The sequence below is a fragment of the Borostomias antarcticus genome (assembly GCF_949987555.1).
Source record: "Borostomias antarcticus genome assembly, chromosome: 10".
NCBI classification, from domain to species: Eukaryota; Metazoa; Chordata; class Actinopteri; order Stomiiformes; family Stomiidae; genus Borostomias; species Borostomias antarcticus.
In genome coordinates, this window is record NC_140243.1 from 16,054,065 (window position 1) to 16,081,564 (window position 27,500).

Below are 27,500 nucleotides of genomic sequence, written 5' to 3' on the forward strand. Positions count from 1 at the left end.
TGATGAATGCTGCTCTGTGCTGAAGGCCTGGGGGGGAGGGGGAGTGGGGGGTGCAGGAGAGCTGCTGGCCAGTGGTTCTGTAGGACAGTGGTTCTCAAACTTTTCAGGCTCAGGGCACCCCTAAGCATAATTTTTTCATCCACGGCACCCCTAAATTACATTCTTAGTTTTCACTCTCAGCACCTTATGTTTATGCCATCTTTTACTGACATTTATATATAGTATGATAGGCTCTGGCCTACTGTAACTATTTTTTATTATTATTACTATTATTATTAGGGCTGTCAACAACACTCGCAATTAATCAGGAAACTTAAAACGTGTAAAAAAAGAAAAAGAAAAAAGAAAAAGGTAATTAATCATGTTACCAAATTTGAACCCAACTTCCTTCTGTAATTCCAAACGCGAGTGTTTACCTGACTGAATTACTGAAAGGATGTTATGTAATTGAATTCAGCCAAGTAAACACTTGTGAAACGCTCGCTGAGATAACATGATGACTGAGGAGACATCCTGGTGTACTGAGCTGCACATTTAGTTTGAAAAAGCTTCCAGATGGAAGTTTAGATAAAACCGAAGTTGTGTGCACATATTGCAGTGATGCAGGCTACTCTGTCTTTCCACCGAAGCTGTTGAGGAAAGGAAAGTTGAGCAAAATAAAATCTATGTATAAAATAAATTGCATGTCACATTAATAACAATGCTAAAGCTGTCCTCCATGGTGATCTATAAACAACACCACAGGCATATTTTACCCTCAGACCTTAGATGTATGATCGCATCGATCACAAGATGGGGGTTCCTCAGTTCTCATGAACCCATTGATCCTGAGAGCCTGGCGGTTCACACTGATCTATAGGCTACTGGTCTTTACTGCTCTGTAATTAGTGGGTCTCCCCATACTGAGAGATTGAGAGATTCTTTCTATAAACAGGCTGACACATACTACTCTGCTCTAGACAGAGACTATACTAGACTGCACTAGACAGAGACTATACTAGTCTGCACTAGACAGAGACTATACTAGTCTGCACTAGACAGAGACTATACTAGTCTGCACTAGACAGAGACTATGCTATTCTGCACTAGACAGAGACTATACTAGTCTGCACTAGACAGAGACTATGCTAGTCTGCACTAGACAGAGACTATGCTAGTCTGCACTAGACAGATACTATACTAGTCTGCACTAGACAGAGACTATGCTAGTCAGCACTAGACAGATACTATACTAGCCTGCACTAGACAGATACTATACTAGCCTGCACTAGACAGAGACTATGCTAGTCTGCACTAGACAGAGACTATGCTAGTCTGCTCTAGACAGATAGTCTGCTCTAGACAGATACTATACTAGTCTGCACTAGACAGAGACTATGCTAGTCTGCACTAGACAGATACTATACTAGCCTGCACTAGACAGAGCCTATACTAGTCTGCACTAGACAGAGACTATACTAGTCTGCACTGGACAGAGCCTATACTAGTCTGCACTAGATAGAGACTATGCTAGTCTGCACTAGATAGAGACTATACTAGTCTGCACTGGACAGAGCCTATACTAGTCTGCACTAGATAGAGACTATACTAGTCTGCACTAGATAGAGACTATGCTAGGCCGCACTACACAGAGACTGTTAGCCTGCACTACACAGAGGCTATGCTAGCCTGCGCTACACAGAGTCTATGCTAGCCAGAAGCGCAGGGCAGAAGCTGCACGGCCCAGTGTGCAGCAGGCGCCAGGAGCATTCCTCAGCCAGCCCGTCAGACATAAATCGTTATGATGGCTCTGATGGTTCTGATGACCCATTTGATCGCAGGCTCTAAATAGAACCACGGAGGAGACGGGACTTCTCTCCATGGAAACTCATGGACTATGATTCAGCCCTCCCTCCAGGCCCACGTACAGATGTGAGGTTCTTTCCACAATTGTGTCACATACATAGCCTACAGTAGGCTACTGTAGATCAAATATTTAAAATAAGTGACATTTGATTTACCTCAGAGTTTGAACTTATATCAGTTTCATAGTAGCTACTAGTAAGCTACTGGGTCACCTTCTGTAAATGCAACTCAAACTTATTTGACTAACTTTATAAATAGACTTGTAATATAACAGTTGACAACATAAATAAAGACATGCACGGATGCAAGCACATAATTCACACACATATACACACACACACACACACACACCTGGTGATCACAGCTCTGGTGAATAAGCCATTCTTATGAGAGGACATCATCTTCTCTCTGGGAGCTATCGAATCTGATAGAGCTGAATTTTAATAACCAGCTTTGTCATCCACACTAATGGTCCACACAGACAACAAAGAGATACAGCCTTTCATACAGCAGACCCATTAAGTTTAAATATCTACAATGGCCTTGAGTATATAGTCACTGGTCATCAGGGCAGTGTATCTAGTATCTATATTATTTTTGGTGGTGTGCTTAACAGTGCTGTTGGCTCAATAGCTTGTCAAAGTGATGGCTGTGTGATATTGCTATTGGTGGTGACATTTCTGTTGGTGGCTGAGAGTTTGAGTGGGACAGCTTGATCAATGATATCCTTGATACTTTCAGTGAAGGAGCCCTTTTTCCAGTTGCTTTAAGATAAGTGAGATAAGGTGGTTGTCTCTACAGTGCATTCGACCTACCTCTGCATGGCAACATCACTCTACCATCCTGTCAGCTCCCATCAGCTAAACACAACCACAAAGTAGAGAAAGAGAGACTACGGCCATTTGCACAACCAGAAAGTGCAGTCTGTGATGATTATCTGATGTTTATATTCCCACTGTCACTTCCTCCCTGTCTGCCCCCCCCCCCCCCCTTCCTATTTTTCTGACATCACCGTCTCCATGGAGAAGGGAAGTCAAACAGTTGGCTGATATTTACCGAAACAAACAAAATGTTGAGTGGAGAACAAACTGCTGGTCCGTGCCTAATCCTGGACAGAATTTTCCACAGATAAACAGCAGAGAATAAACACGATCCTTCCTCTGTCATGTCAATAAAGGCTCCAGACACAAACCCCAGCGGCCATCATTATTACCATGCCTATCTGCTGAAATGTCCAACATAACATCACAGCATGTCAAATCACACGGTTCTATTCTATACAGCGGGTAAAACAGGAAATGTCAGATTGTATTAACTGCATGGCGGTCCTGTTGTTCCTGTGGTCTCTCTCAGTGGAGTGCTCTCAGTGGAGTGCAGGTGAGCAGCCCTGTCTGTTGTCAATTCAAACTTTATTTCAGACACAGCCCACAGGGAGGTCCATAGCACAATAAAATACATACAATAAAATACATACAAACAATTATGACCCAGACTCTCTGCCCTTTTTTCACAACATCGCACCACTGCGGGGACCGAGGTTGAATTTGTGGCGAAGTGCTCGTTGCTGGTACATCCAACAGTCCCATCTCCTCCTGGCGAATAAGGCCTGCTGCCCCGACAGGCACCCCTTCTTGTGAGGCACCGGCAGCCCCGTGGTCCGAGTCCGGGATTCGGTTCTCGATAGCAGAGATTCGGTTGTCCATGGCTACGGTAGCAGCCCCCAGGCTCTCGCTCACACTAGCCTGGGTGTCCAGGGTTCTTCTCAGGCCTGCGACTTCCTGACTCAGCTGCTCCATTCGGCTAAGCAGTGCCGAAGCGTCCATGTGGCCAAACCCTACAGGTGGGAACTCGTCCAGGTAGTGTGACACAAACCTGGGAATATTCTCCCCACATTCATTTAGCAACCTCAAACAGGCCTTGACGTTATTAACGTCCTTCTGAGGGCCTTTGTGTGTGACACAGCGCTGCATAGTTTTTGGGCAGACTTCAAACAGAAGCCGATTGGACTCCTCGATCCACTCAGGCGAAAAGTTGCTTGTCGCCAAAGTAATTAGTTAATCTTGGCTTGGAGTCTTCATTTTGACAAGAATAAAATTCAAGAGTTCGTCTTCCACGATAGTTTTCCCATCAACAGTTTTATAAATCTCAGGTTTAGGGTGTGTTTTAGTGGGCACACCGAGCCACCCACACCTGCACACGCTGCTGCCGCCATCACCCAGTTGTGCTGTGTTCTGCTGGTTGCTGTTCTGCCTCCCCTCTTTCCCCTTCAACCACGCTGCTCTCCAACACCTGGCTGGATTCATACTCTGAGCTGACACATACAGCAGAGAACACACAACAGACAAACACACGCACATTGACACCCATATACTGTCATTCCAGGCATAAATTCCACCCACCTTTGACTGCAACAGATAATAACAATAATGGCTAAATGTTACTGGAAGCCAATAATGAGAAGCTAAGACTGGACTAATGTGCTCTCTCCTCTTGGTTTTTGTTAATAGTCGGGCTGCAGAGTTTTGAATGAGCTTAAGTCTCTCAGTGGTTTTTTGGGGGAGGCCAGTGAAGATTGCATTACAGTAATTGAGTCGGCTTGAAATAAAAGCATGAATCAATTTTCCTGCATCTGTTGGATTTACAAATGGCCGCACTTTAGCTATGTTTCTAAGGTGGAAAAATTAGGTTTTCGTCACCTTGTTAGTATGGGACTTGAAGCTTAGATCTGAATCTAGGATAAGCCCAAGACTTGTAACCTCAGGTTTAATCCAGAATCTCAGTTTCCCAAGATTTTTAAACAGCATTTCTCATTTTGTTTTAGAGTCGATCGATCAGTAGGATTTCAGTTTTATCCTCATTTACCTTTAAGAAATTATTGCTCATCCATTTATTTATTGTTAGAAAACAGGTAGTAATGGCGTTTATAGCTGAAGCATCATTTGGTTCAGCAGAGATGTACAGTTGAGTGTCATCTGCATAACTATGAAAGCATACATTGTGCTCTCTAATGGTATCCTTGAGTGGTAGCATGTATAGTGAGAATAGTAATGGACCAAGGCAGCTCCCTTGGGCAACCCCAAATCAGGTGTCATGTTTCTCAGAAACATGATCTCCAAGCCTGATGTAGAACTGTCTCCCTTTGATGTATGTTCTGAACGAGTTTAACACACAGTTAGAGAGACCAACAGCCTTTCAAGGCGATTGATTAGGATGTCATGGGCAAGCGTATCAAACGCTGCACTTAGGTATAATAGTATAATAATTGAGACCTTATTTGCATCAGAGTTTAGACTGAGGTTGCTGATTATTTTAGTAAGAGCAGTTTCGGTGCTGTGGTGTGTCCTAAAGCCTAATTGAAGTTCCTCCAGGATATTATTTTCTTTGAGTTTATTTGTACTGAGACTATCTTTTCAAGTATCTTACTAATGAATGGGTGGTTGGATATCAGCCTGTAGTTGTTCAGTGCATTAACATCTAGGTTGGGTTTCTTCAGTAGCGGTTTTACAACTGCTGTTTTGAAGGCATCTGAGAAGATGCCTGTTTGAAGAGACATGTTTATGACTTGAAACACGGTTGAACACCTGCTTAAAGAATTCTGTAGGTACAGGGCCAAGACATGAGGTAGAGGAGTTACACTCAGTGACAATCTCATAAAGCTCTGGTAATGTGATAGATAGAGCATATTCTCTCTCTCCTTCTCTCTCCTTCTCTCTTCCTCTCCCTGTCTTTCTCCCCATCTCTCTCTTTGATAAGAAGAAGGTGAAAAGAGCTTTTCATCAGCGTTGCTGGTTAAAGCAGTGTGTGTGTGTTTGAGGGAGGTAGGGAGAGAGAAAGAGAGAGAAAAGGTCTGTGTGTGTGTGTGTGTGTGTGTGTGTGTGTGTGTGTGTGTGTGTGTGTGTGTGTGTGTGTGTGTGTGTGTGTGTGTGTGTGCGTTCGTGTGTGGTGTGTAGGTGCTATGGGGCAGGTCACGGCGGGAGAGGAGAGGGAGGAGGGCAGGTTTGGGGTGGCTGGGTAGCGGAGTGGAGCTCAGGGAGGCGGGAAGGCGAGGCCTGGAGGAGGGAGGAATGCGTGGTGCCCGTGGCGAGACAGAGAGGACTGTGGGAGCTCAGCAGGAGGTGGCAGGGAAGACGCCTGGCTGGGATTAAAAACACATGGTCCATGCACACGCACACACACATTATCACTTATACGCACACACACACATACACACACACACACACACACACACACACACACACACACACACAGACTCTCTCTCACACAAGAGTACATACAGTAGTGTACATACAGTACACACACACACACAGACTCTCTCTCTCTCCCTCCCTCACACACACACCCTCCCCTTCTGAATATCTGCTGTATCCTGACCCATAGTTGATAAACAGCTTGGAATTACATGTGGTTAAAGCAGTCTGGTTGGGTAAATGTCATGGAAACACACTTTCTCTCTCTCTTTCTTTCTCTCTCTCTCTGTCTCCCGCTTTGTCTCTCTCTCTGTGTCACTCTTTCTTTCTGTCACTCTCTCTCTCTTTCTCTCTCTCTCTTATAGTACACACACACACACACACACATTATCCTTCTAATTGGCTAATTATCATTAGCCATTTTTCCTGACTGATTTGAATGTAGTGTGTGCACGAGAGTTTGTGTGTGTTTTATGTACAGTAGTGCAGCATGCTTGGCATTGCACACACAAAAACCTATGATGTTTCTAAAACCACAGGAAACTTGGCTTGAAATAGTGAAAAAGGCATATGATATCAACGTTTTGTGTCTCATTAAGCATCCACAAAAATCTGAGGGAAAATAAACATTCACAACTATTAGAAAACCTAGTTCAAAAACAACTTGTGTGGACAAAACTGGGGGACAAAATGGAGTTATGTTGCTATGCAACATTGTTATTGTTAGCTTAGTTAGACGGCTAGCAATATTTTCTTTACAAGGCAAGTGACTTGAGTGTTATGCAGTTGATTGAAGGCGATAACCACAAAATATGTCAACTAGGACACAAAAAACATGCGTAAAAGTTTATTCAATTACAAAAAAAGCAAACAGTTTATCTCGGAGGTGGCCAAAAGTACAGAAACCATTAATTTTAATGTGTTGTCCCCCATGGGCTTCTTTTTCCATGATGCTCTTTATACATGGACTGCCTTACAACAGACTCTAAAGCTTGAGATCCTTCCTTCAGTCACGGAGTTCATGGCTCTAGACCTATGTATGTGCTTCAACCTGTCACTCTTTTTAATTATTGTACATTGCATTTATTATTATTGCACATTTTATTTGTTTTGAAGGTTTGAAATGAAATGTGGGCGGGGTCATTGAACTGTGTGTACTGCATCTATTTTTCAAGACTGTGTCGGCATGGCAAATCACGTTTTGATTGATGTCTCCCTTCCGAATTAGCATAGGTAAACACCCCGCCAATCCTATAACAGGCCATAGGAATGCAGGGCCATGCACACATGTAACCGAGCTGAATTGGTTAAATTCACTCCTCTCCTCAGTATGAATACCGGCCACCTGCTCCATCAGATCGCTAGCTTTTCGGGGGCGTAGCTGGCTAAAGCAGGGTTTTGTACGTTAATTGGCAAATCAGAGAACCTGAGATCAAAAGCAGCACCGGAACGTGAGAGTGGAAGCGATACTGTCGAGTGGCACTGTGAAACATGTGACATAGGCCGACACAGAAACTGAAATGAAAAGTTGAGACAGAAGTCAAGAATGCCCAAACAAAAATCTAAACGCTCAGCCCCAGAACAGGCCCTCATCTCTGGGCCACGAGGTTGGCTGTAGCCCCCCTGGTGCGGCAGTCTCTGGAACTTTATGGGGGGTGCAGTTTTTATTCTGCTAGTTCATTTTAAGTGTACCGACATTCAAGTAAACAATGCATTGTACATAATTTGAAAGCTTCAAGCAATCAATCATAATGATCTGTAAAAAAAAAAAAGAAAAATGATCTTGCCCTACTTGGGAGCCAAATCACCAGCTGTTGTCATATATAGTTAGCTAGCTAATTGCAAAAGGCTACGTAGAGACGAGTTGGCTCAAAGAGGCAGATTGATCGGTAGAAGAGGTTTTGTTGTGGTTGCATCTGTTGGAGTGGGAGAAGTGATGTGGATTTTTTTTATGATTAATTCACGGAATTAAAGGACAATGCTCGTTTCTGACAACCTGGACCTTATTTACGACATATTATAAGACGTTTGACTCACCGAGATCACTTTGGTGTAGTTCGGAGGCCTGTAGAAGAAATGTAAAATCCAGCGCGAGCCAGTATATCCATGTAATGGCGGTGATCGGGGCAACGAGAATGCAGCTTCTAAAAATCTATTTTCTGCCACGAAACGGTTGTTTTCATCAATCTGTCTGGATGAATCGCTAGTTGTGCTTACATAGAGCATAACTGTTGTGGTTTTCACATGCCATGATCTTTAGAAACGTCTTTCGAAACGAAATAGCTTCCTCACTTTCTCCAGCACTAATGCGCACAGCGCGCAATCGTTGCTCCAGCACGCTGTGCGCATGCGTGCTGGAGCAAGTGAGGAAGCTATTTCGTGTCTAACGACGTTTCTAAAGATCATATTACAGAGGCATGGGAAATACCACAACAGGCCTATGCTCTCTATGTAAGCACAACTAGCGATTCATCCAGACAGATTGATGAAAACAACCGTTTCGCGATTTTTAGAAGCTGCATTCTCGTTGCCCCGATCACCGCCATTACATGGATATACTGGCATGCGCTGGATTTTACATTTCTTCTACAGGCCTCCGAACTACACCAAAGTGATCTCGGTGAGTCAAACGTCTTATAATATGTCGTAAATAAGGTTGTCAAAAACGAGCATTGTCCTTTAACTGTGTAATAAAGTCGGCATAACCACGCCCAATTCAACCCCACTGGCAGGACCGTTTCAAGAACTTACATGACAATATTTCAAATGTGGATTGAAACTAACTTTTAATACATTTAGATGCTTGCTATTATGTATATAAGACCCTAAATGACATTATGTAGTTAGATATTGTGGATTAGGGTTTCCAGGGGCTTCAGAGTGAGAACTGTTCCTAGGCAGGATCTGCTAGTGATGCTCAGATGATTTGATAAAGCTCTTCTGGGAAGCCGTTGTCTCCTAGCAGCATCCACCCTGCATCCACTTACAGTACACAAACACACAACACACACTCACACACTCTCACACACAGACACACACACACACACACACACACACACATACACACACACACACACGCATGCACACACACACTCCCCCCCAACTTCAACTGTGTGTGTGTGTGTGTGTGTGTGTGTGTGTGTGTGTGTGTGTGTGTGTGTGTGTGTGTGCGCGCGCGCGCGTGTGCGTGTGTGTGTGTGTTACACCAGTCTGCAGGTCTCTGAGGCAAACACAATTCAATTACGGCCCCTCCAGCAGTGTCTTGGCAGAAGATGCGACTGTGCACCAGCAGTGGAAATATTACATTTAGCACCTTTAATGCAGAATCTTAAAGCTGGGTCTGCATTATCACCAATAAAGAGAGCTGTACAGTCAGCCAAGGAAGAACCGAATATGACAAATAGGTATGAGATGAAAAAATGAATGCGGGCAAGATCCAGAAATCTCTCATGATGTACAGTACAATAAACCGGTACGGTGTTCTGTGTAGGATGTTCAGCTGGCCAGATTGAGTCTGTTGTTCAGATCTTTCTTTCTTTTCATTTCCCCACAGTGCTGTGTGACAGCCAGGTTCATTTCTAATCTTCCTAGCTGTTAACGCATGCACACACACACACACCGCACACGTGCACAAGCACACACATTCACACTCGTGTTCACGCATGCACACACACACACTCTCCTCTCTCTCTCCTCTCTCTCTGTCTGAAGCCCAGGCTGAGATCACAGCGGTAGTTTAGTCTGTGGGGTGAATGTGGTCGCGCTGGAGCTGACAGCCTGTCAGCCTGTCCACTGCCTGTCTGTCAGCCTGTCCACTGCCTCTCTGCCTGTCTCTCACCCTGTCCACTGCCTCTCTGCCTGCCTGCCTGTCTGTCAGCCTGTCCACTGCCTCTCTGCCTGTCTGTCAGCCTGTCCACTGCCTCTCTGCCTGTCTGTCAGCCTGTCCACTGCCTCTCTGCCTGCCTGCCTGCCTGTCAGCCTGTCCACTGCCTCTCTGCCTGTCTGTCAGCCTGTCCACTGCCTCTCTGCCTGTCTGTCAGCCTGTCCACTGCCTCTCTGCCTGTCTGTCAGCCTGTCCACTGCCTCTCTGCCTGTCTGTCAGCCTGTCCACTGCCTCTCTGTCTGCCTGTCTGTCTGTCAGCCTGTCCACTGCCTCTCTGTCTGCCTGCCTGTCAGCCTGCACATGGCTTCCTTTTCCCTCTGTCAGCTGTGTGGAGGCCTTCTTACGAGGTGTGTATGTGTATGCGTGTGGGTGTGACGGCCGCCTTGTTGCTGTCCCCCCGTTCAACGCCGGTCAACAAGGCAGTCCTCTGTCTGTTGTCTTTTCTTATGCGCCCTCTCTCCGCTCCTGGACGTTTGTCTCTCTCCCTCTCTCTTTCTCTCTCTCTCTCTCTCTCTCTCTCTCTCTCTCTCTCTCTCTCTCTCTCTCTCCCTCTCTCTCTCTCTCTCTCTGTCTCTCTCAGACAGCAAAGCCACACAGTCCCCCATGCAGGCCGACCTAGTCTCGACTCTCCTAGTCTCTGTTCTAGATTATCGTTCTATGGCACTCTCCTTGATTGTTCTATGGCACTTTCCTTGATACTGATTGTTCGATGGTACTTTCTGAGCACAATATTACTCCGGAGACTCTGGTCTGCGGTTCATATTTCAGCCCAATGGAGCTCTGGGCCTTGAAGGCCTGCCAGGGAAATGGTTTGGATGTCGGGGGGCAAGGGGGGGGGGTTGTTTCCTGGCTAGGCAGGGGCAGAGGAGATGGAGGCCCTCTGACCTTCAGGTGGACTTGCGCTGGAAACAGACGATGTTCACTTGGTTACTTTGGATGACTGACCTCTCTCCCTCTCTGTCTCTCTCTTCTTCTCTCCCTCTCTGTCTCTCTCCCTCTCTGTCTCTTTCCCTCTATTCAACCAGCCCCTACAGAGCCCCTGCTGTGTAAGTTTGCAGACGGAGGACAGAAGAAGAGACAGAGCCAGAGCAAGTACCCTCAGAACGGCCGGCCATGGACCAGGGAAGGAGAGGTGAGAGAAAGAGAGAGAGAGAGAGAGGACTGTCATCTCAACCTTTTGGAGCTTCCTCTCAGCACCTGCTCAACTTTTTCCCAGCTCTGGGAAAACATAGAGCGGAACTTTCTCACGTCAGATTTTGCTCCAGCAAGGTCGGATGAGTTACGTATGCGATGGGGGTGTTTGAGCGTTTCCCAGCGCAGTTATTCCAGAGAGGTTAGGGCGGGGCGGGGCGCGGTCGCGGAGGAGGCATGAGACGAAACAGCAGCAACTGCAAGCTGAAACAACAGCAGCTACAGTGACAGCACACGAAGACACCGCATCTGGTCTGACAAAGACTGTGTGTGTGCTTGTGTGTGTGTGTGTGTGTGTGTGTGTGTGTGTGTGTGTGTGTGTGTGTGTGCGTGCGTGCGCAACGTGTGTGTGTGTGTGTGTGCGCGCGACGCGTGTGTGTGCGCGTGCACGATGTGTGTGTGTGTGTGTGCGCCTGCACTACGTATGTGTGTGTGTGTGTGCGCGCGACGTGTGTGTGTTAGGGCTGGGAGTCCGAACTTCGGGATTCGAATATAATTCGAATATTGACAGAAATACTGGTATTCGAACGAATATTAGGCAGCCCTTAATATTCGAACCTGTTATAGGCATAATTTTTTGTAAATGTGTTGGCTAGCAAACGTTGCTTTTGATTCAGATTCAGAGGGTTTTTTCACGCCTGGTGAAGTTGCAATCGCGAGCTCATTAGCAAGGCTATTGGACACCTGGGCTCCTGTAGGAGGTGACGTTAGTTAGCACGGCGCGTTCCAGGCAACCCGTAACTCGTGTTTTTCCGACCTCCTACACGTGAAAATGCTCTGGAATGGCAGTCAAACCCGTAACTTCTGGTGCATTCGTTTATAACTGGGAGGTGGCAAATTGCGACTTGCTACTAGGAATGATTAAATAAAACACCGCATGAACTCGCACTTCCTCGTCGCAAATTCCCCCAGTTGCCGGCTGACGTCAATATCATATCATATCATCATCATATCATTCGCTATAGCTCGAATGCACACAGGTCGGAGGAAGGTATTTTGCCACTTGCGACTTGCCAACCCCGACCACAAACGAACGCACCATTCCCACCCGTGAACTCGTACCATGGATGTATTAATAGAATACATCATTGCTTATCGATATTGCCTATGATACAATGCCCACTAGTGGACAGAATGTGCACAACTTTATTTTAATACCTAGGTAGGTCTTTCTGTAAGAATTTAATGGTAAAAATATTATTAATAATAATTCGAATATATTCGAATATTATTATTAATAAATAAACGAACTTCGAATATGATTTTGGAGCAAAAGTCCCAGCCCTAGTGTGTGTGCGCGTTCACCACGTGTGTGTGTGTGTGTGTGTGCGTGCGCGTGCGTGCAGACAGAGAAAGGAATGACACACTGCTCTTCACAGAAGCCATATTGGACTGATGGGGACAGCTGGTTGTGGCCCCGGCCGATCATTCAACCGCTTAATCTCCCATCCTCCTCTCCCCTAACGGGAGCCTGGCAGGGAAGACGTCTCTCCATTCTCTCTGGCCGCACCAGAGGCTGTCGGCCCGGCTGGACCTTTGATGTTGTCGGCATGATGCGCCTGTACAGTAATGGAGGGCCGAGCCTGTGCTGCTGTTTACGTTGGCTAGCTTAGCCCTTTTCAAACTGAACGAATCAACAATGTGGGGCGCATCGCTCTCAAGCAGAAGCGCACACACACACACACACACACACACACACACACACACACACACACACACACACACACACACACACAGCTTCCCCCTGGGGACTGGGTTTGCCCCCCGGTCTCACCAGAATAAAATAATACAATCAGAAATGCATTTATTAAAAAGAAAAGAAAGGAACAAGAACTCACATCAACCATCGTTATCACACACCGAGGAACTAGTTCTGCATGCATGTGTTCAGTACAAATTACTATTTACCAGCCCTGCAGACGGAACGAGACTAGACCTCACTGTGCTTCTGAGCATGACGATCCTCTTGTCTAAAATGCAATAGAGCAGGCATTCCCAAACTGTGAGGCGGGCCTCCCCTGGGAGGCCCCAAAGAAATTCATGGGAGGCGCATTTATGAATGAAACGTGATTTTAAAGGTCAGAAAATCGAAATAAATAATGGGAGAGATGTATACTAAATTTGTGGATAGCGCAGAGAGAGCCTCCCCCCGCAGGCATGAATGAATTGTGCGAAAACGTCATAACGTTAACTAGCAACAGGTGCCACCGAGCTAACTTAGCTGTGTAACATTATGAGCTAGCTAACGCTGCCTTGCAAAATGGACAAATTTGGGGGGTTGGGGGTCACTGTTTTCAGAGGGGAGGCCCACATTGATGGAGTTTAAGGAACCCATGCAATAGAGGGATGAAACTAGGGCTGTAACACATGAGACTGAGACCGACACATCTCTCTCTCTCTCTTTCTTTATCTCTCTCTCTCTCTCTCTCTCTCTCTCTTTCTCTCCCTTTCCTTCTCTCCCTCTCTCTCCCTTTCTCTCTTTCTCTCTCCTTCCAGAGCGGTATGGCGTTGACCTATGACCCGAGTGGCATGCAGAATGGGTAAGAGAGCATGCATTAACCAACACATATACCTACTCAGCTGCCACCCAGTCTAAACAGTATGTGTGTGTGTGTGTGTGTGTGTGTGTGTGTGTGTGTGTGTGTGTGTGTGTGTGTGTGTGTGTGTGTGTGTGTGTGTTTGTTTGTGAGCGCGCGAGAGTTTCCGTTGCACTGCAGACTTTTGTCCCCATGGTGACAGCGAGGTGCTGGTGAGGGGAAATATGAGCTCTGCATCCAAGTACTGAGCTCTGATCCCACATCCTGGGAATAACCACCACCACTACTCATGTGTCCTCTGTCTCTCTCTCTCTCTCTCTCTACCTCTCTCTCTCTCACTCTCTCTCTCCCTCTCTCTCTCTCGCTCTCTCTCTCCCTCTCTCTCTCTCTCGCTCTCTCTCCCTCTCTCTTCCCCTCTCTTTCTATCCCTCTCTCTCCCTCTCTGTCTCTCTCGCTCTCTGTCTCTCGCTCTCTCTCTCCCTCTCTCTCTCTCGCTCTCTACCTCTCTCTTCCCCCTCTCTCTCTCCCTCTCTCTCCCTCTCTATCTTTCTCCCTCTCTCTCTCTCCCTCTCTCTCATGTGCCCCTCCCCTGCGAAGGTTACAGGAGTGAGTTCTAGGCTGCGGTAAAAGGGTTTGAATGCTAATAACGCTAATTGGCGGAGGAGAGGACGGGGCGGGGGCGTGGCCGGGTCAGGGGGTGGTCCTCCTGTAGAAACACGGTCCCGGGGAGGGGGGGCCGGGGAGGAAAGGATTGATTAGGCTTTGTCCTCGGCGAGCTCACGGAAGGCTGCGTTTGGCCCACTTTCGGGGGGGTTGCGGAACTCATACTATTGGAAACATGTGTACTGCCCCCCCCCCCCCCCCTTACTCAGGCTCCGCCTCTCTGCTCGTTCATCAGGGTGACATCGGGTAGGCGACGCTAAATCACTCCGCAATTTTGTCAGAGAGAGGGAGGGAAGGAGGGAGGGAGGGAGACGGAGAGGTGTGTGTGGGGGGGGGGGTGTTTGAGCGCTGGTCGGTCACTCGATGTGCCAGGGGTTTAATTCAATCCCAGTGTGCTATTCTGTCCCCTATTAGGCGTTTAGTAATGGTTTAATACAATCCTACTGGCAGTAGCCAGGAGACGCTAATAACCTACATAAATAACCTTCCAGCTGTCCTCTGTCCCTCAGCGCAATACATGTCACTGTAATTAGAAATACAATAGGGAGAGGAAGTGAGGAGACAGACAGCGGAGAGAGGGAGAGGGAGATAGAGGGGATGTAGAGAGCAGATAGAGAGAGAGAACGCCAATTGACCGATCCTGGACCATTCTAATACGGTTTGGTTTTCCTATCTGACACGTCGAGGCTGCGCACAGTGGCATTGTCATCCAGCTGGCATTATGTCACTGAGCTGACACTTTAACCAAAGCGACGATCGGGTCCCTGTGTGCAGGAATTGAACTCCTCCCTTGACTAACAGAGCCCTGTGTACAGTAATGTTCTTCTGACCCATGGCTGGTCAGATTAGCGCCGTAAGCTCCTTGGTGGACAGAGCCTCCCCCCTCCTCTCCTCTCCCCTCCTCTCCCCTCCTCTCTCCCCCTCTCCTCTCCTCTGTCTTCCTCTCCTCTCTCCCCCTCTCCTCTCCTCTCCTCTCCTCTCCTCTCCTCTCCTCTCCTCTCCTCTCCTCTCCTCTCCTCTCCTCTCCTCTCCTCTCCTCTCCTCTCCCCTCCTCTCCTCTCCTCTCCTCTCCTCTCCCCTCTCCTCCTTTCCTCTCCTCTCCTCTCCCCTCTCCTCCCCTCCTCCTCTTCTCTCTTCTCCTACCCAGCCCGATCGTTCACTCTCTGGACAGCGCAGGATCGATATAGCATAGTAACGGGCCTGCTCCACCATGTCATCTCTAGGTACACAGTGATAAATATTTTACTGCCAACTGCCCAGATGCCCTTCCTTCTACAGGGAATAAGAAGAAGGAGAAAATGAAACATAAAAGCTGAATGTTTTTCTCAGAATTTTCTCAAAACTTACTTACTGTATGCAATCTCTAGTACCGACATTGCATTGCTGCACACATGCAAAATGATGTATGTAGGCATGGAGCACACATTAACACACTTTACACCTCTATGTTAGTGTGTGTGTGTGTGTGTGTGTGTGTGTTTCAGTTCAGTTCAGAACCACTGTTGTCACCCAGGTTTATTAGTGTGTTTGTACGTCATTAAAAACAAACCTCTCTTCCTCCCCCCCCCCCCTCCCCCCTCCTCAATAGGTTCTACTCCTCGCCGTACAGCATCTCCACCAATCGGATGATAGCGCAGACGTCGATCACGCCCTTCATCGCTGCCTCTCCTGTCTCCACGTACCAGGTGGGTGGGAGGGTCCTTGACAGCTGAAACTCACTCATCTGGATCTGAATAACCGCCCCCCCCCCCCCCCCCCCACCCCCATTGTGGCAGGGCCGGTCGAAGTGTTTGTCCCGGGGGGCGGTCATGTGTTCGAGGGCCCGTTATGGAGGCCCGGACACAGTTTCAGAGGGAACAACACAACGAGCGACACTCCGCAGTATAATACAGGCGTGCATGAGTCACAAACGGGCGATCGACCTTCATCCGGGCCTCTCTCAATCCGGTGGTCACACACACACACACACGCACACACACACGCACGCAGATCTCCGTGTACGACTCACTGCGGCAGAAGAGAAGAACCGCGTTTTTTTTTTTCTGAGATGTTGCGCAAGATTGTCCAGAGGACGATACGGTCTGGACAGCATCAGCGGTGTCTCCGGGGACCAGCAGCAGACTTCCCCCATCTCCCGTTTCCAGACCGGCTGACAGCTTCCAGCCCAGCAGGGGAGGAGAACCGCCAGAAACCTTCCCCCATTGTCCTGTTATAATAGGGACATGAAAGCTGAAAAACGGGCTTTGATGACGAAACCGCTCACCCCGTTCATGTAATTATCAGACTGCATTGTTTTCTAAGGTGTTCCTACTCTGTCTACGATTAAATATTATAATATACTGTACAGCGCTAGTTCTGCTCTCACGCTCTACGGAATCTGCTCCTGGGCCGGAGGAGGTCAGCTGTGAGAGCTGAGTTACAGTAATGTGAATATGACATCATGTCTCACAATCGGAGACAGTGTTCCAGATAGGAGATAGTGGCCGAAATGACATAATGTCTGACATAAGGTCTAATATGAGATCACGTCTAACGTGATGTTTGTGTCTGATTTCCCAGGTGCAGAGTACGTCTTGGATGCCTCACCAACAGTACGTTATGCAACCTACAGTAAGTCCAGCGACGTTCCTACGACTCTCTCCCTGTCTGTGTGTACAAGGCGCTTTCTAAGCCGCACTCGCTCGTGTGGAAGAAGCTCGAACCCGGAGGCCAGAACGCACGGTTGTGGGTGAAACGGCCTTACAGAGCTGGGTTCTGTCCATGAGGCCCCCGGCCACGGTGTCTGGAGTGGGTCTCGGGGCGAAACACACCAAACGTGCCAGCTAGGAGCTGGAACAGCCAGAGCCTGCTGTAGCAGCACTGAAAGAGCAGGACCAACCGCCTCAGACTCGGTTCAACAGTGAACGCCCTCCCCCTGCTGGTTGAAATGCTAACTGCAGCTCTAGTGTGGGGGTGGTCAGGGAGAGAGGCTCACAGAGGCTCAGTCCTAGGTTCCCTGTGGGCTCTGGGGGTCTGCAAGCTGCAGGCCCGGTCTTGGGGTCTGTAGGGATGGAGGTCTGGAGGTCTGGGGGTCTGTAGGGATGGTGGTCTGGAGGTCTGGGGCTCTGGAGGTCTGGGGGTCTGTAGGGATGGTGGTCTGGAGGTCTGGGGCTCTGAGGGTCTGTAAGGACGGTGGTCTGGAGGTCTGGGGCTCTGGGGGTCTGGAGGGACAGTGGTCTGGAGGTCTGGGGGTCTGGAGGGATGGTGGTCTGGGGGTCTGGAGGTCAGAGGCTACGGCGGAGGACGTTTGTCTGGGTCAGGGCAATTGTCAAACACGCACAGACACACATACAGTACACACACACAGACACACACACACACATTACACACACACAGACACACACACGCACACAGTACACAGTCCATACAGTACACTGCAAAGGAAGGACAAACACACCTGGAGGCTTGCAATACTTGCCTCGCTATCACATGCGCACACACACACACACAGAGGAAGGACACACACGCCTGGAGGCTTGGAAAACTGCCTTCGCTATCACACACACACACACACATACAGGAAGGACACACACACCTGGAGGCTGGGAAAACGGACTTCGCTATTACACACACACACACACACACACACAACAAGGTTCCCTTCTTTTTCCCAGGCCTTTGGAACCTGATGGTAAACCTCTGGTTCACCCCCCTTCCCCCCTCCCTCCCACCCACCCACCCACCCCAGCCTCAGCCCAAATTAAACCCCTGGCTTGATTCCTGCTTGGGGTTTTTAAATATCCCCAGTGCGGCATAAAATACAGCCTCAGAACTCCAGAGCCCACATTCCTGCTCCGGGAGGGACGAGGGCTCATTGTTTCCCCCGGTGGAGGGAAGGTGCCCCTCGGTTCACCTCAGGTCACTGCACTTCCACCAGGATGCTGACGCCACAGCCATTAGAGTGGCACTTTGGCGGGCTGGCTGGCTGCTTCCCCGTCTGTCCCCCCCGGCCGCCTGTTCTCCATGTCTGCCCCGTTCCCTGTCTGCCTCTCTCCTTGTACGTCTGCGAGACCGACCGACTCGCCTGCCTGACTACCGATCCGTCCGTGTCCTCGTCTGCCTCCTTGCCTGCCTGTCTCTCTCTCTTTCTGTCTGTCTGTCTCTCTATTTCTGTCTGTCTCTCTCTCTTTCTGTCTGTCTGTCTCTCTATCTGTCTGTCTCTCTCTCTCTTTCTTTCTGTCTGTCTCTCTCTTTCTGTCTGTCTCTCTCTCTTTCTGTCTGTCTCTCTCTTTCTTTCTGTCTGTCTGTCTCTCTCTCTCTCTCTCTCTTTCTGTCTGTCTCTCTTTCTGTCTGTCTCTCTCTCTTTCTGTCTGTCTCTCTCTTTCTGTCTGTCTGTCTCTCTCTCTCTCTTTCTGTCTGTCTCTCTCTTTCTGTCTGTCTCTCTCTATTTCTGACTGTCTCTCTCTCTTTCTGTCTGTCTCTCTCTATTTCTGTCTGTCTCTTTCTGTCTCTCTCTCTTTCTGTCTGTCTCTCTTTCTCTGTCTGTCTCTCTCTCTTTCTGTCTGCCTGTCTCTCTCTCTCTCTCGTTCTGTCTGTCTTTCTCTCTTTCTGTCTGTCTGTCTTTCTCTCTCTCTCGTTCTGTCTGTCTGTCTATCTCTCTTTCTGTCTGTCTGTCTCTCCCTCCCCGTCTCGCTGTCTGTGTCCCTGCCTGCCTGCGTTGCCGTGCCTACACATGCTGTTCCACACATGTTGTCGACAGACTAAAGCCTTTTGTTGGAATCAGGAAAGGATGATGGTTTTATGTTAACGTGTTTTCAACTCTAATCTGCTGTCTGATTATCTGGCAACCCGCTAGATACGGCACCCACAGCTGAGAGAGAGAGAGAAAGAGAGAGAGAGACAGAGAGCGAGAGAGAGAGAGGAGCAGGACATGTGATCACCCCCCCCCCCCGCCCCGTGTTGCCTGTGTAGTGTCAGATCCCTGCAGGACAACAAAGACACAGGAAAGTCATTGTAATTCCTGCTTTGAGAAAAGCAGGGCAATTAAAATGGCTGAGAATCCGGAGCGAGCCCAGTTACTATGCAGCAGCAGCACCAGCAGTGACAGTGTTCCTGGCGCCGTGTCACTAGCGTTTCCATTCAGCGCCGGCGACTCGAGGTGCAGTGACGGCCATTCAAATAATTCATAATAATACAAACAATAGCTTCAGCCTCGGTCTCTGGGCCGCCCCCCCCCCTTCCCCTTCCCCTTCCCCTCCCTCCCTGGCTGGCCGACTGACACTAACAGGCCTGGGCTGTTTTGTTTTTTGATCAGGCAGTCGTCGGACAGCCGACTGTTCTGATGTCGACTTCTCTTGCAGCGTTAACAGATGCCGGCAGATCAATCAGCTGAGAATCTGCTGAGCGGGCGACACACAGTCTGTTCACACAACATTCTGTATCCATGCCACACGCATCTCACGCCCCCCCCCCCCCGCCTCCCCCTCACACGGTGTCTGTGTCCCTCCACCCCCTCTCCACCCTCCACAAGCCCGGCTGAGGTTTCTAAACATCCACTCAGGCGCCGATTCAAACAGATGCATGAGGTGTACATTATGCTTAAATAGCAGTTAAATAGTGGCAGAGGCCCTTTGTTTGGCAAAGCAGGGTGCAGGCACGCACCCACAAACACGCGCGCACGCACTCTCGAGGTTTCCTCCGGGCAACGCTCTCAGATCCTCATGGATGCACAGATTAGTTTGAGACCCTCTTTCTACATCTTAATTAAAGACAGGAAGTCTTTGTGCATACTGTATTTACAAATCCCCTACAGGAAATGAACGTATTAGCCAAACTATGCACAAGTGCATTAGAGCAAAGCTGCTTAGTGCAAGGGGTCACGGACAAAATGGAGAAGAATAAGGATTCTTCACTTCCAGAGCAGCCAAGAGCCAAATCCATTTGCAGAGACAAAGGAGGAAGCTGTATGAGCTCAAATACCAAACATCTGGATTGGACAAGTCAACAAGGCTCAATCTATTTCTATACGCACCAAAATGTATGTGATCTTTGTGCCCAGTTTAACAATACTATCCTGCTCTGTGTGTGTGTGTGTGTGTGTGTGTGTGTGTGTGTGTGTGTGTGTGTGTCACGCTTCCTTTGGTGTGTTTTGTTTCAGTAAGTTGCGGTCAGACAACAAACAGCACACACTCACTTCCAGCTCCGATGGAACACACACGCACGCACACACACACACACACACACACACCATCCTGTTCCGTCAACAGGGACTTGTGTTTTGCTCATTCATCTGTTCTCATTATGATACACATCTGCAGAAGGCCTGGCTCTCCATAATGTGTCGTTGCCAAATTTGGTCAAACTTGTACCTGCCTGTCTGTCTGTCTGTCTGTCTGTCTGCCTACCTGCCTGCCTGTCTGTCTGTCTGTCTGTCTGGCTGGCTGGCTGGCTGGCTGGCTGGCTGGCTATCTGTCTGCTTTTTATGTTTACCCAGTTCATCACTACACAACCATGCACAGTCTCTCTCTCTCTCTCTCTCTCTCTCTCTATATATATATATATATATATATATATCTCACACACACACACACACACACACACACACACTGAGCACAGCAATATTATCTGCCAAGGTTCTGCATTGATAGTGCTGCAAATAAGAGCGGAGAATTATTCAGTGTAGATTTGTTTTTCAGAGACTTTAATTATGAAAGCTTGTTGGAAGAGGGTAGAGGGGTGAGAAAAGAGAGGGATGAAGGAGGGGAATAGCAGTAGCAATAGAGGATGCAGACAGAGGGTAGGTACAGTAGGGCAAAGGGGAGAAAGGAAGGATGAGCTATGAAAGACACATTTGATGAGCTATGAATGAAAATGACACATCATTGAACCAAAATATCCCATTTGACAGCAGCGCCGCATCCTCTCAAGCAAGTGTTTTGGTCACGATACGAAATCATGTCGGTAATAAAAGTCGCTAGTCAAAAGCAACCCATCTGGCGCGCGCGTATGTGTGTGTAGGTGTAGGTGTGTGTGTTGTACTTTACCACAAGCTCATGTTCATTTTTTCATGACCGGAATTCCAATAACCTGATTTTCTCCTCCCACCCCCACCTCTCCTTCTCTCTGCCTCCCCCCCCCCCCCCCTCTGGCCTCTGTCTCCCTCACCCTCTCCTCCTGTCCAGGGTGCTGTGCTGACCCCAGCCATGGACCACAGCATGTCCATGCAGCCCTCCAGTATGATGGCTCCTCTCTCCCAGCAGATGAGCCACCTGTCGCTGGGCTCCACAGGAACTGTGAGTCCCACATCTCGTGTGTGTGTGTGTGTTGTTGTTGTGTGTGTGTGTGTGTGTGTGTTGTAGTGTAGGTGTGTATGTGTGTGTGTTTTAGTACACATGTCTGTGTGTTAGTATGTGTGTATGTTTCTGTGTGTGTGTTTTAGTACGTGTGTGTGTGTGTGTGTGTGTGTGTGTGTGTGTGTGTGTGTGTGTGTGTAAATGCATCTATAACCTCTGTGTGTGTCTCTCTCTCTCTCTCTCTGACTGCAGTACATGACTGCTGCAGCTGCTGCTGCTCCTATGCAAGGATCCTATATTCCCCAGTACACTGCAGTGCCTGCCTCTGCCATCTCAGTGGAGGTACAGTAAGGGGGCCTGGTCCCCTGCTCCCTGCTCCTCACTCACTCTGCGCCCCGCTGTCCTGCTCCTCTCTCTGCCCTCCGCTTGCTCCTCTCTCCTCACTTGTCTCTCCTCTTTCCTCAGCCCTCTCCTTTTTGAACATACCCCAATGAAGGAAATAAGCATGGAGCGTGTCTGATTTTAATAAACTAAAGAGTGCTTTTGTCAGGGTAGCTCAGGCTAAATTTGATCTACAAAGATAGCTGAATCGTACTCATACTTTTGACCTCAATTCCTCTGGCTCCCCTGCTTTTTTTTTCTCCCAGGGAATAGTCACAGAAGCTCCGCCCCAGACGGCGCCCCCGTCATCACAGGACACAGGCGGACAGCCACCATTAGCCATGGAAAACGCCGGTGACCACACGTCTGCCTACTCCTACCAACAGAACAAGTAAGCTGATAGGGAAGAGTAAGGTTACTGGAGTAGGCCCTCTAGAGGACAGCACCAGAGTTACAGTTGATAGTTTACTAATAGGGGTCTCTCAAAATAAAGTGCCACAAATGTATTTAATTTCTTATTTCTCTGTTTCCTCTTCCCAGGTAAGAGGGGGTAGTGCTCCAGTGAGACAGGGGCTGCACTGAGATGCCAGAGAATGGAGGAATGAAGGGAGGTGGAGAGAGAGAGGAAAAAAGGAGGCAAAAAAGAAAGAGAGACAGTGAAAGGAGATTGCTTCTACTTTGCACAGGCACCCCAAAAAAACTATTTCCTACCTGGCCTAACTGAAGAAAATAGACAGAAAGGATGGACACTGAACTCAGAGGACAGGAGATGGATTATGGGATATTGAGTTTGTCTGCCAGAACGAGAGTTTTCCTCCCAATAAAAACAGAAGAAAAAAAAATAATAATAATAATAACTGAAGAAAAAAAAAACATTTGAATGTGCAGGTAGATTTTCAGACATGACCATTTATTTTATTAAAGGAGGAAGCAAAATGTAGAGAAAAACAGGTTGTTTTCCTTTGATATTAAGCAACTTATTTTTCATTCTTTTTTATGATTTTAAATGTAGTTTTCTAGAGAATTTACCAACATTTTCTTAATCTTTGTTGCCTTAATTTCTTAGACAATGGACACATGCCCCTTGTCTACAATTGCTTTTTTTGTTTTGTTTTTTAAATGAATGACTATGAGGCTCTTAAATGTCTTGATAATTCAAGCTAAACACAGATGAAATCTATGAATATTGCTGTACAGGATAAAAAAGAAGACTTTTTATGAAGAAGATTTTAAATTATGTGGTAGTTGTAACTTGTGTTTGGGGTAGAGCTTTGGGGTAAGCTCCTTCATGGTGATTGGTGGAGAAGGCTTCACTAGAGCAAGGGAAAGGTAGATCCTCAAAACGGGAAGAGTTTAAAATGAGGGAAAGAAACTTCTTGTTACTTGTTACTTTACATGGCGTAGATGTTTTTACTTGCAGACATTTTTATGAACGTTGGAAGTTGTTTTAGCTTGCTTTGCTTGTCTGATTGTGTCAAATCAAAAATATAAAAAAGAGAAAAAAGCTTGCAGTGCAGTACATTGGTAGGAGCATACTGTATGGGTTTGTAATTAAAATTTTAAAAAAGAAGAAAAAAGCAAATGTTTGCAAAAAAGCAATAGTTTTAGGGAAATTGTTGACAATTTCTTTAGTCTTTCTTAGCTGTGGAACAAATGCAGCCAACAGATGGCATATTTTATACCAAAGATGAAGAAACACTTAGAGACAGCAGAGTAGATAGACCTTTTTTATTCAACTTTTTACTTTCCAGTGAACCCTGGACATTTTTCATGCTTGTCTTGTTGGTAGTGTATTTCCGATGGTTTTTCGGTTTTGAACTAGTGGACATACGTGTGGTCTCATTCTGCGGCAGGTTGAATCTGAGAAGTTGTTTGCCAATCACACAAGAGTTATGTTGACCCCTGTGAACTAGAGTCAGAAAACCTTCCTGGGGTCAGACACACGCTCATTCTGCAACCTACGGTAGGTGATTAACACACGGCTACACATGGCTGACCTGAGCGCACCAGGGAGCCAAAATCAGTCATGTTTTATTTCTCTCATCATCCTGAGGGGTTTTCTCCACAAGGGGGCAGTCAGCTTTAGCTTAACATCAGCTTCATGAACACCAAGACCACCCCTGAATCCCTGCAGTGCATGGCTTGTACAGTAACCCCCAGATCCTGGTGTTCATCTGAGAGGCCTGGATCAGGTGAAGGAATACTAGCCTGGATGATCTGCTCAGCCTGTGTCAGTCATGGCGGACGGCTGTGGAGGGTTCCTGTCCTGGAGCCTGTTACTGACAGGGCGCTGAAAACCCTCCTACAGACCTTTACATCTGCACTGACACTTCGCCATCTCACTTCATAAGCAGTCTCCTGCGAGAGCAAAAGAACATGCATAAAAAATAAAAACAAAAAAAACTTTGTACTTAAAGGTGGGATAGGTAGTTTGCTTTTGGCTTTATTTGCAAAAATTGGCATAATATCCTTTCAGCTATCAGTAACAGAAGTGCTCTGAGAATAAACTTGGATCTCCGTATTTACCGCTGCCTCTGTATTTTGGATTCAAAGAATGCACCGCGCCCGAATGTATTCACCAATCAGGGTCTCTATCTCGCCACACCTACCAGTCATGTTTGGAGGGAGGGACTACATCATGATTGACAGGAGGGAGGGGCGGGTTCTTTTGAAAAAGATGACCAATCAGAGGCCTTGTTGACGTCAAACTACCTACTCCACCTTTAAGAATTGACTTTCATACATCAGCTGCTATCAACAATTCAGTATTGGGGGAGGAGGTTGCCTCTTAAAAACAGCCATACTATGACTCCATAGTGAGTGGGAGAGTGTCACCCCTAACAGCCACAGTCATTGTTTACTGGAGTACTAATGGAGGACTGTAGTACTTCTTCAGTACCTGTTGGCGTTTCTGTAACACCTGGGACGTGATTGCCTGTTGTGGCTCTCTCTGTTCTGAGGTCACTCCCTGCGAACTCCGCCCACCTGTCCTCACCAACCAGGAAGAGATAGGAGGTGTCCTATTGATTGAGGGGGGAACTGTAAGACAAGGTTCTACCAAATTCAAAGGAAACAGAGAAACCTCTATTAGGAAATAAATTATTGAGAGTGGAAAAAAGATGAATATTTAAGAAATCTTTTTGTTGTACAGGTGTTAAAAAGAACATGCCACCGATTTCCTCTATGATGCTATTTTTTTATTTGCTGCAGTTTTGCCTCCATGTCTTCTGAGTCGTCTGGTCCTAGGAGTTTCTGTAGACCAGTGGATGTTAGGATGAAAATTCTGGTTTCTTTTCTTTCTTTTTAAAGAATCTTTCAATAAAAAAATGTTTCAAAGAAGTTCATTTTCTCAACTGTCTCTGGGAACTGGGTGTTGCATGTACAGTTTAAAGCTATACGTTTAGAGTGCATTGTAAAACATGGTTTGGTACACACAATACTACACAGACACACACACAGAAAGACAGAGTGATAAAGAGGACGATAGATGATAGAGAGAGAGAGAAAAAAAGAGAAGGGGAAAGAGGGACAGATAGAGAAAGCGAGTGAAGGAGTGGGAGAAGTTTCCTGTGGAAAGACAGATAAAGGAGGGATTATGAAGTCCTGGGTTGTTCCTCGTCATGTGACAGCTGACCCCTCCCAGCCCTCCTCCCACTCTGGCCAAGCCGATCGATGGAGGGATTGTCCCTCTACACAAGCAGGCATTTCAGCTGGCTCAGATGACCTTTCATCCCTGCTGACTCCCAGCCTTGAACCCTGCCACACGCCTCCGACGCGTCACACAGCAACCAGGTCACACTGTACACAACTGACATTTAGCTCAATAGACCCATTACACAGACCCTGTGTGTGTGTGTGTGTGTGTGTGTGTGTGTGTGTGTGTACTGTATATGTGCATGCGTGTGTATTTGTGTGTGTGTGAGTGAATGAGTGAGTGTGTGTGTGTGTGTGTGTGTGTGTGTGTGTGTGTGTGTGTGTGTGTGTGTGTGTAAGAGAGAGAGATATTTCCATTCTGTACAGTATACACTGCCAGCTTTGTTCACTAACTGCATTCCTCTACATGTACAATTCCCCAGCACCTACAGGCCAACTACTGTGTTGGAGCGGGTAATGATTGATAAGTATGTTCTGACACCAAACCACAACTGCACAGTATGTCCAGTCCTCTTCTCTCCTCACATATTTCACATTTCGATATGCTTTAAAAACAAAGAAATGGAAATTCAACAGAAGTACAAAACAAACAAAAGGGCCCTCAAGGAGCGCAGACCTCCACCCATTGATGCATGTAGAGTTGTTGAATAAGTGGAGTGGGCTTTTCTAGTTTAGAGAAGAACAAGAAGTTCCCCGAAACCACTTGATCATTGAGTGCTGAAACTACTCTACAGAAAGTGCAAGATCTTGATTTGAGATGGGGGGGGGGGGGGGGTCATACAGTCTCTGCTACTCCAACAACATGCTAATGTACACTATATAGGCCTACACCATTAAATGCACAATATATTGTTTCCTATCAAATCTAGAAATTGTATGCAAATGTATGCATTTTTATTAACTTTTGACACTAAGCTATAATAAACACATTTGAAATGAATGCATGTTATCAGCAGTGACATTAGGGCAGGCATTCCCAAACTGTGAGGCGGGCCTCCCCTGGGGGGTCCCAAAGAAATTCATGGGAGGCGTGAAGGGATGGTTAGAAAAAAAAAGGAAATTTTTTATTTTTGAAATTTCTATGTTTTTTATGAATGAAACGTGATTTTAAAGGTCAGAAAATCGAAATAAATAATGGGAGAGATGTATACTAAATTTGTGGATAGCGCAGAGAGAGCCTCCCCCCGCAGGCATGAATGTATTGTGCGAAAACATCATAACATTAACTAGCAACAGGTGCCACCGAGCTAACTTAGCTGTGTAACGTTATGGGCTAGCTAACGCTGCCTTGCAAAATGGACAAATTTGGGGGGTTGGGGGGACGCGGGTGTGTCACTGTTTTCAGAGGGGAGGCCCACATTGATGGAGTTTGGGAACCCATGCATTAGGGTACCGATACTTAATGTCAAAAATATACTGGTGGTGGTGCACAGCTGGGGTTAAGCTGAACAGGTCGTATTATGGTTCTGTTTCCTTGTTTGAATCTACTAATTTTAGTTTATAGGGCAGACTACTCCTTTAAGAAGGGGGTGTAGAGCTCCTTTGGAGTCAGTTGTATTTGAACCTCTAAAATGTAGTTTTAATTTGGATTTAGGCCTTTTGTTTTTAGGGACAATGTCAAGGGAGTAGCCTAAATCCAAGTTTAGTCTGTTTTTGTCATGTTTGTTTTGTTATTCTTGTTTTGTCTTGGCCCGGCCTGCCCTGTAGTACTCTTTTTACCCTGTACATAAACATCATGGTGACGCCATTCACTACCCAGGATCCTCTGTTCAACCTCCTGCCGTTAGGAAAACCTTATTAAACCCTCTCCAATCATTCCAACATGGTAAATGACTCCATTAAGATTACTCCTTTACATCTTCCAGACATCACCGGGAGCATGGGGAAG

General features: G+C 47.1%; 1 protein-coding gene across 1 annotated transcript in view; it reads left to right on the top strand.

Annotated features, from left to right (window-relative positions):
* The window catches only part of LOC311314654 (RNA-binding motif, single-stranded-interacting protein 3-like), an 88,337-nt gene extending 65,504 nt beyond the window's left edge, over positions 1-22,833 (top strand). The window contains exons 7-14 of the mRNA XM_084445087.1: positions 10,941-11,047; positions 13,603-13,646; positions 15,895-15,991; positions 16,866-16,916; positions 21,467-21,577; positions 21,830-21,919; positions 22,225-22,349; positions 22,499-22,833. Coding sequence (XP_084301213.1) covers positions 10,941-11,047; positions 13,603-13,646; positions 15,895-15,991; positions 16,866-16,916; positions 21,467-21,577; positions 21,830-21,919; positions 22,225-22,349; positions 22,499-22,502 — 629 coding nt within the window. The 3' untranslated portion in view covers positions 22,503-22,833. The remainder of the gene's footprint in view (positions 1-10,940; positions 11,048-13,602; positions 13,647-15,894; positions 15,992-16,865; positions 16,917-21,466; positions 21,578-21,829; positions 21,920-22,224; positions 22,350-22,498) is intronic.
* The last annotated feature ends 4,667 nt before the right edge of the window (positions 22,834-27,500 follow it).